This window comes from Ischnura elegans, chromosome 8 (assembly GCF_921293095.1).
Source record: "Ischnura elegans chromosome 8, ioIscEleg1.1, whole genome shotgun sequence".
Lineage (NCBI taxonomy): Eukaryota > Metazoa > Arthropoda > Insecta > Odonata > Coenagrionidae > Ischnura > Ischnura elegans.
This window is the reverse complement of record NC_060253.1, coordinates 77,875,017-77,887,217: the sequence shown is the minus strand read 5'-3', so window position 1 is coordinate 77,887,217 and position 12,201 is coordinate 77,875,017. Positions and strand designations below refer to the sequence as shown.

General features: G+C 36.2%; 1 protein-coding gene across 2 annotated transcripts in view; it reads right to left on the bottom strand.

The window, feature by feature from the left end:
* The window catches only part of LOC124163207, a 223,491-nt gene that overhangs the window by 2,562 nt on the left and 208,728 nt on the right, over positions 1 to 12,201 (bottom strand). For both annotated transcript variants that reach the window (XM_046539940.1, XM_046539939.1), the window contains exons 4-5: positions 6,748 to 6,910; positions 4,069 to 4,514 (exon numbers count right to left, since the gene is read on the bottom strand). In XM_046539940.1, coding sequence (XP_046395896.1) covers positions 4,069 to 4,514; positions 6,748 to 6,910 — 609 coding nt within the window. The remainder of the gene's footprint in view (positions 1 to 4,068; positions 4,515 to 6,747; positions 6,911 to 12,201) is intronic.

Sequence of the window (12,201 nt, the reverse complement as noted above, 5' to 3'; positions counted from 1 at the left end):
CCAGATTGTTCCGCAAGTCCGTCAATCGTATGATTTTTTATCCTCGTACACATGGGTAAGAGTTTTCTTTCACAGTTCTGGACCTGGAAGGCCAGTCTGGGCGTTGAATGTCTTCGATCGAGATGTTGCGACATTTGAATCGCGAATACCACTCATTCATTTGAGTTATTTTATAAGTGAGTTCTATATAACCTATAGACAACATAATAACAATGTCCGACTCAATTTTACTGAACAGAGAGCAAAATTTCAACACTGCACGCTGTTCTCAAATATCAGCCATTTCAAAAATCGAAGAGGTCAAAAAAGTCTTTGAATGTAAATTGTAACAATGGCTTTCTCCAAAAGTCTATATCCATTCCGTTTCGCATACTGACTCAGAAATGATGAAATAACACCCATGTATCGGGAGAAGCCCAAAATATAAGAGCAATGCTACGAGTGATTTCCTTCCGATTATTTTTGGGTCCCCCCTCATACGTTGGATTATCTGTGTATCATTTCCCAAAGCAGCATAAACCTGCAGAGGGTCATAAATCCATGTGTCTCCAACTTGCATTCATCTATTGCCCATGCTCATATCCACACCGATCCGCGAGATGTAGATGCTTGTCTTTGACCGACTACCCAGGTTGCCCATGTTCCAAGAAAGCGATTGCCAAGCAAGCTTAAATTGTTGGGGAATAAAAACGGGTCCATCTGAAGGTTGGCATAGTTCAGGGAAAAAAGCAAGCGACTGCCTCGAAAGTAGTTAGCACCCCAACCCCTTTGGGAATACTTCTAGCAAGAGAAAGCGAGGAAGGGGAACTTTGTCTAATGAGTCTATTTCTACCTCTTGACCATCGCATTTACTTTTTATTCACTTATCTTCATTACCCAGAAATGGGCACAAAAATCCAATAAAAAAGATTCAAATTATTTCAAAACAGGACCTATTTGAAAAGTTTTGCCATAGATTTTACTGTGGAGTGATTAAATGTCACATTCCACTTTGATTGGTTGAGACCCGAAGAGAGAAGGAAATCAGCTTCCTAAGTGTAGTCACTCCATTGTACCCACCTCAAAAATTGTACCTCAAAATTAAGGACCAGATTTTTGGTGACACTCATTTTGGTCTTCCATACGAGGCACTTTGCAACTCGGAAGAAAGGGTTGCCATCAAGTTTGGAGTGAAACTTGGCAAGCTTGAAATGAAAACTTTGCTCATAAAAAGGACAGCTTTTAGAGATTATTAATGGCCTTAACATCCAAGTCTACTAGTCAAGGGACAAAGTCTCTTTTGGAGGCTGTGAACCAGTCAGCAATGAAGCCCTTGCTGAAGAGCGACCTACAATTACTATCAATGAAAATCAAAGTAAAAGAAATCTACACCAAATCCTTTGCAGAAGTGTTCCAGAGATTCAAATGAAAGGCACATCTTCTCTAAGCCAACATACAACAGGCAGCTTCACTACAATGAAGCGATAGCCCTCACTGCCTTGCTAGTGACCTGCTTATATATTTAATTACATAAATTACATAAAACGGAGTAACTTTAGGTAGCCATTAAGGACAACCTGTTTTTTGGCTACCATCATTTACATAGGGTCATGCTGACATATAAACATTTGAATTGAAGCAAGCACAACATTTGAATAGAAGCAATATCCATGCAAAGGTAACCAAGTTTGCCCTGCCATCATAAAATCATGGAAAAGCTTCCATAGACTTCTTTCCGCTCCAATAAGTCAAAAGCTTTAATGTGCACTCCAGATGGGACCAACTATGATTCCCCATACTCTTCTGTGGAGCCAATTTCATAGAAGCCCATTTTTGTTAAGATAATTTATAAAAATTGAATTCATATTTTAGTGTTCTTACAAAATTCCCAAACTCAAATTTCTTAACTATTCCCTGACTTTTCTTTGACAAAAATCATAAATCCCTCAATTTTTTTCTCTTCTTCTAATTATTATGTGACACTTTTGCTCGGCCCAGCCAATCACTGCAAACTTCACTTATGAATCACATATGTCCTCAGGAAACACATATGGTAGGACTTCCTAATGGTTATTTGTAGTATCTTACATTGCAGTCAAATACAGTACTAGTAATGTTTTGTACGTTCCTCCTTAGCATGGCGATTTCTCTCGGTCTTGGTACCATTCCAGCAAAATGCAGGTTAAACTATGTGGTTAGTATGCTATCAATAGTCGCACTTTCCTGGGTAGTAAGCTCAATAATTTGCCATGAAGCAACCCACAAGTCGTTTCCTTGTATTTTCTGAGTGTGTAAACCTTTGAATTCATTAGTTATTTTATTATTATCAGCCATTGACCTCCTTCTCTCCCACATCTCTCTTTCTACGACTGTGATGCATCTAAATGTATTTCTCAATGCGAGGAGTATGCGCGTCATCACTAGACAAGTGTTGCAGGAGCAAATCTCCACACAAAACTTAATGCAAAATACTTGATTTCGATACAAGAAATAGAATGCACACTCCATAGGAAAAATGTTTTAAGAGAATTTAAACTGTACAATATAAAACTCTGCTTATTATAATCTATAAATGTTTTATTAATCGTCATATCAATATCGATATATCAATTGATATATTCATCGATATGGGTTCATTCCGAGAACAAATGTACGGCTGTTGTCGGGATTTATGGTAAAGAAAATGTAGCCCAATTTTATGATTTTTAAAAACAACCAATCGATATACTCACAGTTATCGTCATTTTCCATTGAGTAATCTGTGAGAAATTAGAAATGACTTAGCTTAACTTGTCCTCAGATATACGACAAATTACGGGAGAATGAAGGCATTTTTATGTAATTATCTCCGGGAAATTTATGACTACATTGTGATTTTCATTTCATGGTATTTGTTTGGCCATTTAGTGCTAATTTTCTTGATTTCAAAAGTGAAATAAAGAAATAAAACTTTGCAAGGTTCAATATTATTAAATTATGGGCACAGACTGGGTTACGTAACTTGGTAACATCGTCAGGTTACGAAACCCGGGTCGTGCCCATAATTAAATAATAGTGAATCTTACAAAGTTTTATTTCTTCATTTTCAATATGGAGAGGTTTCACAAAGTAAAGCCTGAAGTTATCAGTTACACAAATTTCTAATATTTACTTTCCTAGTTAGCACGTTTTCCAGGGTAGCATGTTCATTTTTTGTGGTCCCTTCAGAAACGTACTGAAGAAGTTCTACAGTATTCCACGAGAGAAAAATAGCAAGGTTTTTCTTCAAGAACTTTTTATAGGTAGTGAAACAAAAATATTTGGCAATATAGCCAAAGCAATACTATGTAATTCGATGATGTTAGAATCTTAATTTTCAAAAAACACTAACTGAAAATGATTTTACAGAGAATTGATTTATCTCCTAAGGCAAATTTACCTAATCTTTCCATGTTAAAGATGCAACTCCTATGACAGCCGATAGTGTGGTGTATGTTTAACAAAGTCAGGCATTATACATATTCATTAATAGTTGGAGAATATAAAATTATGAAGATAGTGTGGTGATTATTTTGAATCACTCATCATGACATAAATTTTTCCAGACGCAATGCACAAAATTCCCTGGCTTTTACCTGATAGGCCACTCATATTAAAAATCTCCTCCCTAGTTTCCTTCAATTCCCTTATTTCCCTGGCCTATAACAACCTTTTAAAACGAATTAATCTTAATTAAAACTAAATTTTACACATAATGGTCAATGATTAAATAATTCCTGAAGTAAAGGTCATACATAATGCAAAAAAGTTGTTAGCCAAAGTTTCGGTTTATTTTAAAACCTCCATCAGGGCCTTAACCTTTGGGCAAGGGCCTTATTGTAACCTTTATTTATGTATCAATATTGTATATCATTGTATTTTATTATACTCTCATGTTTTCACTCACAGCCCTGATGAAGGTTTTAAAATAAACCGAAGTGTTGGCTAAAAACTTTTTTGCATTATATATGACCTATACTACAGGAATTACTTAATCATTAATTAAATGAGGTCAAGATAAGAAGAAAAAGAAAATCTAATTATAATGGTCAATGAGGTAGAGCTACTTACATCGAGAGAGGCAAGGCAGTACCAGCAAAACACGTGCTTGCATCGCTTGCACATCATTTGTGCACATCCTTCATCCTTTTCAATGGGAACACTGCACATGGGACAGCACTTGATCAGATCTGAATCAAGTGGCACTCCAGGAGGGAGAAGCAGCTGGGCCACTTGATTGGAAGTACCCCAGCGACCCCGCCACAACTGGGCAGCAACATCACACGACATCCCAACATGGGACGGTTTTTTACAAGCCGAACAAAAGTCAAAGCTGCATGTGGGGCAAACAACTCTCTGCGGGGGACACATGCAGAAACCATTGGGACTCTTTCCCATTTCCCACGGTTGGCAGGGCGTGGTCACTGGAGAGGAATCGTTCGGAGGGGGGTGAATGGTGCATACTGTCTCACAGCCAGCAACAGGACACCAAGTACGATTGACATCTAAGTCAACCTCTGAAAATAAAAAATAATGGTTAGAAAAACAAGAAAAGGAAAAATACACATTAAAATGCCAAGAGTAATAATATTGATTTATGTTACAGTAGATTCCGTTTAATGGGCCCTCCGGTTTCTTGGGGCAGCCGCTTAATTGGGGCAGATCTTGAAGAACAGAACCCAATAGAGGAATATCCCAGGGTATTCTCCGCTTAATTTGGACAGGATGCCGCTTTATTGGGCCATGAGTCGGTGACATAGACTCTATACTCGAAACGAAATTAAAATTTTTTGTTTTCAGAATACTATTTTTTATATTTTCCTCCTTTGATTTACTCTCATTTTTCACAAATGTTCTTATTCTTGCCCTATTATGATAGCTCTTGTTGTTATACTATCCGCAAGAGGATAGGACTTTTCTTTAATAGGACTAAGTAAAAGACATTCATTCAGCGTCGCCCGAGGCTGTGAAAAATATTTTTAACTAAATTGTTATAAATCTTAAAAATTATAATAAATTACCTAAACTCGCTGATTTATTAATCAAATAATAGTTTAATAAACGTATGTTGCATTAGAAACATTCTTTAGTCTTTTTTCTATCATTTCAACGTTTGTTTATGCCTATATACAGGATAGTTCGCCTAATTGGGGCAGCCGCTTAATTGGGGCAAAGTGCACAAGTCCCAATATGTCCCAATTAACCGGAATCTACTGTATTAAGATGATGGATTAAATATGCTAAAAATATAAAAACAAGAGCTTCCACTCATGTGATAATGAAAATGAGGATTTAAATTCCAAATTGAAAATATTAGCACTAGGCATTCTGGAGGAAGGCACTCCATAGAAATGCCTCACAACATGTTCAGATTGTTCAAGTGGTACACATTTGTTACTTCCAATTGACAGAATTTCAGTTCTTTAATTTTCATTTATTTTTTATGCCTTTAAACTTTCAGCAATTTCTGTTTGATGTAAAGTCATACTTATGCTTTTACCCAATAGTGATCCATTTAAAAAAACAACTTTATTTGACTAAGTAGAGCAGTTACTAATCATATTTTTTCTCATGAAATTGGAATTGATGAGTGCAATTAACATGGGTTATTAGAACAAAACAATTGTATATAGAGCAATTAAAACTTAAGCAAAAAAGTAACCATTTCTGAACAAGGAACTAGGAAGACAGCCTTGATTTTTCATGACATGAAATTTTGGCATTGAACTGTGATAAAGTGACCCAAAAAATAGGATACTGTCCAACTACATAAGTATTTATCTCCATTTTCTATTGCTTAAAAATGTATGTTGGCAAAAACTGTAGCAGTGGCATAACTAGGAATATGCCCTGGGGGGATGGGATGGCGACCCCTCCCACCCCAGGCAAAATCTGATAAAATTTTTGAAAAATTACATCCCAGGAGATAAATTTTACACAAATTTGGAACTAAAAATTGAAATTTAAGCAGATGCAGTTATTACATGTCAAAACTAGTCAATAGTTTTAAATATTTTTTTCTCTGAGGATTTGGGGGGGGGGGGGAATCTATACCTTCATCCCACCCTCCCATAGTTATGCCACTGAACTGTAGAGCATATTCGGTGCTGATAATGAATTCCCTATAAGTCAAAAACTGAAATTTAGAAATTCAGAGGGAAAATCGATTTTTGACAATGGTATTATTACCATGTACACAGAGGCAAATTCAGACATAAATTTTGACACAGGTGAGGAAGGGGGTTGAACTTCCCTGGAGTAAATTGCTCCTCATTTACCATCCCTACCAGGTAGAAATATGACACCTTCCTATTGTATGAAGCTCAGTTTAAAAGTATTAAAATTATTATACCAAGGAAATAATATTTTGTCCTTGACTTTGGGTAGAGGATTTTCTCCCATACCCTACCATTGGTCTGCTATTGCTAGTTCAAACATGTGTGAAAGGTCTATAAAAGGCTATTGCTAGTACAAACATGTGCGAAACTTTGGCCAGTTAAACTCAAGGAACATGAAACTGTCAAGATTTCCATTGACCAATCTACAAAATATTCCAATGGCACAGCAAAAACCAATTTCAAATCTTGCTAACTTATCTTAGCAAGATTTGAAATTGGTAAATCATAAATCTGGAAAAATCAAACAAAGCATGAAGAAATACAATATGCGTTGATTGAATAGAAAATAGAAAAAAAAATTAAATTGAGATGCACAACATAAATATGTACTAGCAATAAAATGTTTTCTTACCCTTGTTGAGCCTAAATCGGTGATGCTTTTCCGTGAGATCTGGCCCAACCAAGTGTTCGATCTCAACCATGGAAAGGGCACCCTGAGCAGGACATTGTGCATCTGGACATGATATATCATATGCTCCTTCTTGAATTTCAAAAGCTACATAGGAACTCATGCACTGTAAAACAAATGTAAAACCAATTAGAGATTAAGACAAAATAAAAATACACAAAGGACAAAAATTTCACATTCACTATCTTGTGATATTAAGAATTTAGTAAAATATAACTAGTGGCCCAAGAAAAGAAATTGAGTATATAGTCAAATAGCATGGAATACAAATGCCCAGGACATTGATTATTTATATACGTAGTAAAAGCACAAGGAATAATCATTAAATAAAGCCAAAATCGAAAAAGGATGATAAATTTGAAATAATTAAGAAACTTTTCCTTTTGAGCAAATGTATACTGGCGCACAAACAATATATTTACGGTGTGTAGCCAAGGACTGCAAAAGAAGTGAGGGAAACTAAATTTTCATGAAAAGCAGAAGAGACACCACAAACTAAGTTGTAAAACTTCTGAACATCAAGCCTCAAGTGAAGATAAGAAATTGAAGCCAGTACATATGTCATATGGGGTAGAGGACCAACAGAATGTCGTAATTGACACATGGTTGAGGTATATGGGAAAATAAGCAAACCAGAGTTGTGGTAAATATTGGTAAATGTAATAAAACATTCTAAAAGAACTAGTAGTGGCCTCAAGGTATTATCCATATTAAATAGTGATGAAATAAATAAAGATCATGAGAAACGATAATCTACTACAGAAGTCAATGAAATATTTAAATAACATAGTCTATGTAAATTATAAATATTACTTTGACACATAACTCCAGTTGTCATGCAGTAAAAGTGACAGTGGCAAAACATCTTAAGTGCATCGCAACAGACTATCGGAGATAAAAAAGGTTTCCATTTCCAGGGAAACCTTTCCTGGCCATGGCTACCACACTGACTTTAAAGATGTAGGTTTTGGAGAAGAATGGGCGATAAAAGTGAAATGGGTGGAGATGAAAGTCAAAGAAAAAATGTCATTTCAATACATATAGAAACATGGAGAAGATCCAATGCCTTTACTCAAAAAGAATGTGACCAATTTTTTAATGTCCATAAATTTCCGAAAGAATTCAGATATTCTTCTAAACGCTCCATGATTTTGGTGACACATTCGTGCTACACAACAGCAACCAATGCAAGAACCCGTGTGATGAGGTGGGTCATATTGGTAGATCAAATACCAAATTGATATTTAGTGTTGTTAGGCCATTAAACTTTATGAGATATGCCCTTACCTATACCATCCAATTTTTGGCTGAAACACTTAAAAGAGACACCTCTAACCTTAAGTGCTCAGAACCGAATGAAACCGCACTCAGAACAGCAAGTCTAAACAAAACAGTGCTGTGTGTCATTTTCATGCAAAACTCCGCACTTGTCTGCCAGCACCACTAGATGGTGTCATAGTGTAGCTATACTAACCAGTGTTCCAGTTGCGCGAGAGGTATACCTGCAGAAGGTATGTGTAGTTAATATTTGGACCACATTTGTAGGATTAATGTTGCTTGCTTGCGAACACTCCAGAAGACAAATACCTACTGAAGGTATACCACTCATGCAACTGGAGCACTGCTTAGTGCAGCTACACTATGCCACCATCTACTGGCATAGTGTAGCTGCACTGCAGTGACAAGTGCAGATTTTTGCATGAAAATGATGCACACCACCGTTTTTTTAATGACTGCTTGTTGTTCCAAACACAGTTTCAGACGGTTTCGAATGTTTGAGGTCAGAGGTGTCCCTTGTAAGTGAATTAAAAACAAAAAATAAGTGAAAACCGAGAAAAACTGACGAACCTCAGACATGTGCCTAAGTAAGGAAAAATTTTGTTAATGAATGCACAGCCTGCTCTTCAGAGTAGCAGTCAGAGATAGGGGTAAACTAGTTCACAGGTAACAATTTGTAAATTTTCAATGAAGTAATATGATATAACGCCAACAATCGTCTATTCTCACTGTAAAAAAGAAGTAGGACTTGAAGATATGTTATGATAACCCTGAAGGTGAGGAGAAGTTTCAAGACAAGCTGCCATGGAATAGTTTTGAAAGTTGGATCAATAGAATAACAGCAAAGAAATTACTTGCAGATAAGATATTGAATATAAAGCTTGAAAGACTTCATTTATTTAATATTCAAAACTTTTACTTATTTAAGTCCATTGGTAAACCCATTGTCCCTAAAGACAATGGTTTTACCAATCAAATTGAAAGTGCCTAATTATGTGTTTTAATTTTTGCTCATATGGATCAATGAGTAAAGGGGACCATGGAGAAGAACTAGATTAAAAATCAGAGAGCATTTTAGCGGGCGTCTTTCAAGCATTCAGATGATGAAGGAAAAATAATCATATTCATAGAGCCTTACATGGAAGTATTACATTATACAACAATATGGAAGTATTGATACCTATTGATATTTGTAGTAGGTGAAAAATTCCATTGGAGAAGGGTATGAAGGACAGCTGTAGAGATAACTGATGACAGCTTTAGCTGTCTCTTGACAAAAGGTGCCAAGGGGACCATGGCTATAAGTCCTACCCTAAGAAGTAATTGTTGCAACTGAAATGCCTTCCACACAGCACTCAATCAGGGATCGGGCAATCACTCTCAGCAGAAAATGATCTCTGCCAGCACCAGAATGAGCCTGGGCACACAGGGTGAGAAATCAACCCTGTGGCTACCACTCTAGCTTTCAAGATGTAGGTTTTGGAGAAGAATTGGTGATAAAAGTGAGATGAATGGACATGAAAGTCAAGGAAGAGTTCGAGATGGTAGGCAAGGAGAAGGAACTATTGGAAGATGTGAGGAAAAACAGTTTGTATTTCTCAGAGTATAGATTGGCAAAATAATAATAAAATCTATAACAGATCTCCCTAGAATCTCCCTAAAATAAAACCTCTAAAGGTGTATGTTCATGATTTATGGAGGTAGATGCATTAAAATATTAACCATCAAAATTTCACCAATTAAATACACAAAATTGTGCAACTACATGTCCAGGAAATATATCCTGCTCTAATTTTGAGAATATATCCTAGCATTATCCTAGCATGTCCTGCTATGTACTTGCTCAGCTCCTCAGATGTAAATATAAAGAACGTGATATAAGTGGTTTCAGTTGATGTCAGGACCATCACTCTGGAGAAGTATACAAAGTGCATATCTGATTAATCGCATCGATAAGTCATGCTTCAGTTTATGTCAGAATGTCAACCTGTGACTTAACAACGGTTTTGAAGACCCCAGCAGAGAAGAACTTAGAATATGACCTAATGTATACGCGAGCTTTCTGGATTTTGAAAAACATTTGAGAGAGTGAACTGGGAAATATTCATGGGCATTCTTACTAAAATAGGAGTGGGAGTACAATAAGAGTCACAAACGGGAGTTTAAGAGAGGGGATTGACTTTCCAAGATTATCACGTGTTGATTAGCCAGTTAGTGAAAGGCTTGCAGGCAATGGACAATACAAGGGGGAAACAGAGCAACATAGCAACATATGTAGCACGAGGATAAATAAAGAAAAGATAAAAATTATGCAATGATTCATATTATATGCCTATATAAATAAATAATAAGCAGAGGCATTTAAAGGTGACTTTCTAAAGGAAAGGATCCCCTCCCTTTCATCTGAAATTTTAAATTAGAATGAGCTCTTTAAATCAAGGCACATTATGTGAACTAATAATTTTATGGTACCAGCCATATGATATGCAGTTAGGTTGGTCAACGAGGGTCTAATCCCAGGGAGGACATACATAAATGGCAAACCTTTTTAAAATGAATGAAATTGGGATTGGCCCTTCCAAAAAAATGTCTACTGCATAAGTGAGTTTCTGCGGCACATGAGAATTTCCACTGTATTCGATGAAGAACTTCTACTGCACATGCGTAGTCAGCTTTGAATAGGTTTGATTGAGTCATGATTCATCAATACAAATTTATCTTTGCATTAAATTATTCCCTAATTCTGAAAAGAGCCCATTAAGTACTTAAAGTATTCTCCTGAAGTGTGAGCTGAAAGTGTCTCTATCATGATGTTAAGTCTGGGAGGAATATGCCAAGAGTGGATAGATCATTAAATATTTCATCTCTGCTAGTGAAATGATTCTCATTTATCCACTTCTTTTCTTTGCTGTACTTTATCCATTACTCTATTTGCCCATGTTTCCTATATTATGAAATCATCATCACCATAAGTCAATAGTTTGTACAACCCTCCGGTCAATCATCATATTGCTAATCTTTTAACACCAACATAATTCTTCTGCCTATCATCCTTCATCACCAGCTATACACATTTCATTCAAGGCTTTACTCAGCTGTTCTTCCCTTCCACAGGTCAGGTTTGACCTTCAAAAAAAATTTTCATTTTTCCATTGTGCCTCATGATGTGGTCCATTAAATTGTCCTGTCTTTTACCCAAGGTTTTCAAAACTTTTCTCCTCTCTTACTCTTCTTAGAACTTCTGCATTACTCACATAATGCAACTATTTGATTGTAATCATTATTCTACTAGACCATATTCCAAAAGCTCCCAACCTTTACTTCTCTGTTACCGTCATTGTCATTGCCTCACTACCACAAGGAGGCATACTCCAAATTTAAGTCCCAATAAATTGCTTCTGAACTTCAACATCTTTATTTTCAGCTGCAAGAAGATTCTCTTTTATAGGAATGCCCTCTTTGCTTGGCCTACTTAACTGAATACTTCCTTCTCGCTTCAACCACTGTTAGTCACTCAACTCCTCAAGTGGCAGAATTTCTTGATCTCCTCAAGTTTATTGTTTCCTTGTTTCAGGTTGGTCTTGGCCACTTATCTTCTGCAGACCTATATTTCTGTTTTATTTGTGTTGATTTACGGCTTAAATCTAAATAGGTTTTCCATAGTTAAAAGAATTTTCTTCAGGGCTCTCTCTGTCTCTGCTATGACATAGACAAATCACAGATTGCTAATTTTCTGACCATGTATTTTCACTCATGGTACTTCCTACCTTATTTTGTTCATAGATTTATCATGATGAACACACTGAGAATTATAAGAGACACACCCTTGTGTTACTCTTTTACCTTATCTTTCTTATTCACAGCTGGATCAAGAGTAAATCACAGGTACTAGGTTTCTATAGATTTTGTAGATGATTCTGCAGTCATTATAAAAGACAAAGATTTCTTTTAGGATTGCGACAGTCACATTCCAAGTTATGATATCAAAAGCTTTTTATAAGTCAAAAACATGATGAATGTAGGTCTGTTCTTCTACATTCTGTTCTCTGCAAGCAGCCTATGGCCTCTGTTTAGCCCTTATTTTTCCTAAATCTAAATTAGTCTTCATCAAGGAACTTT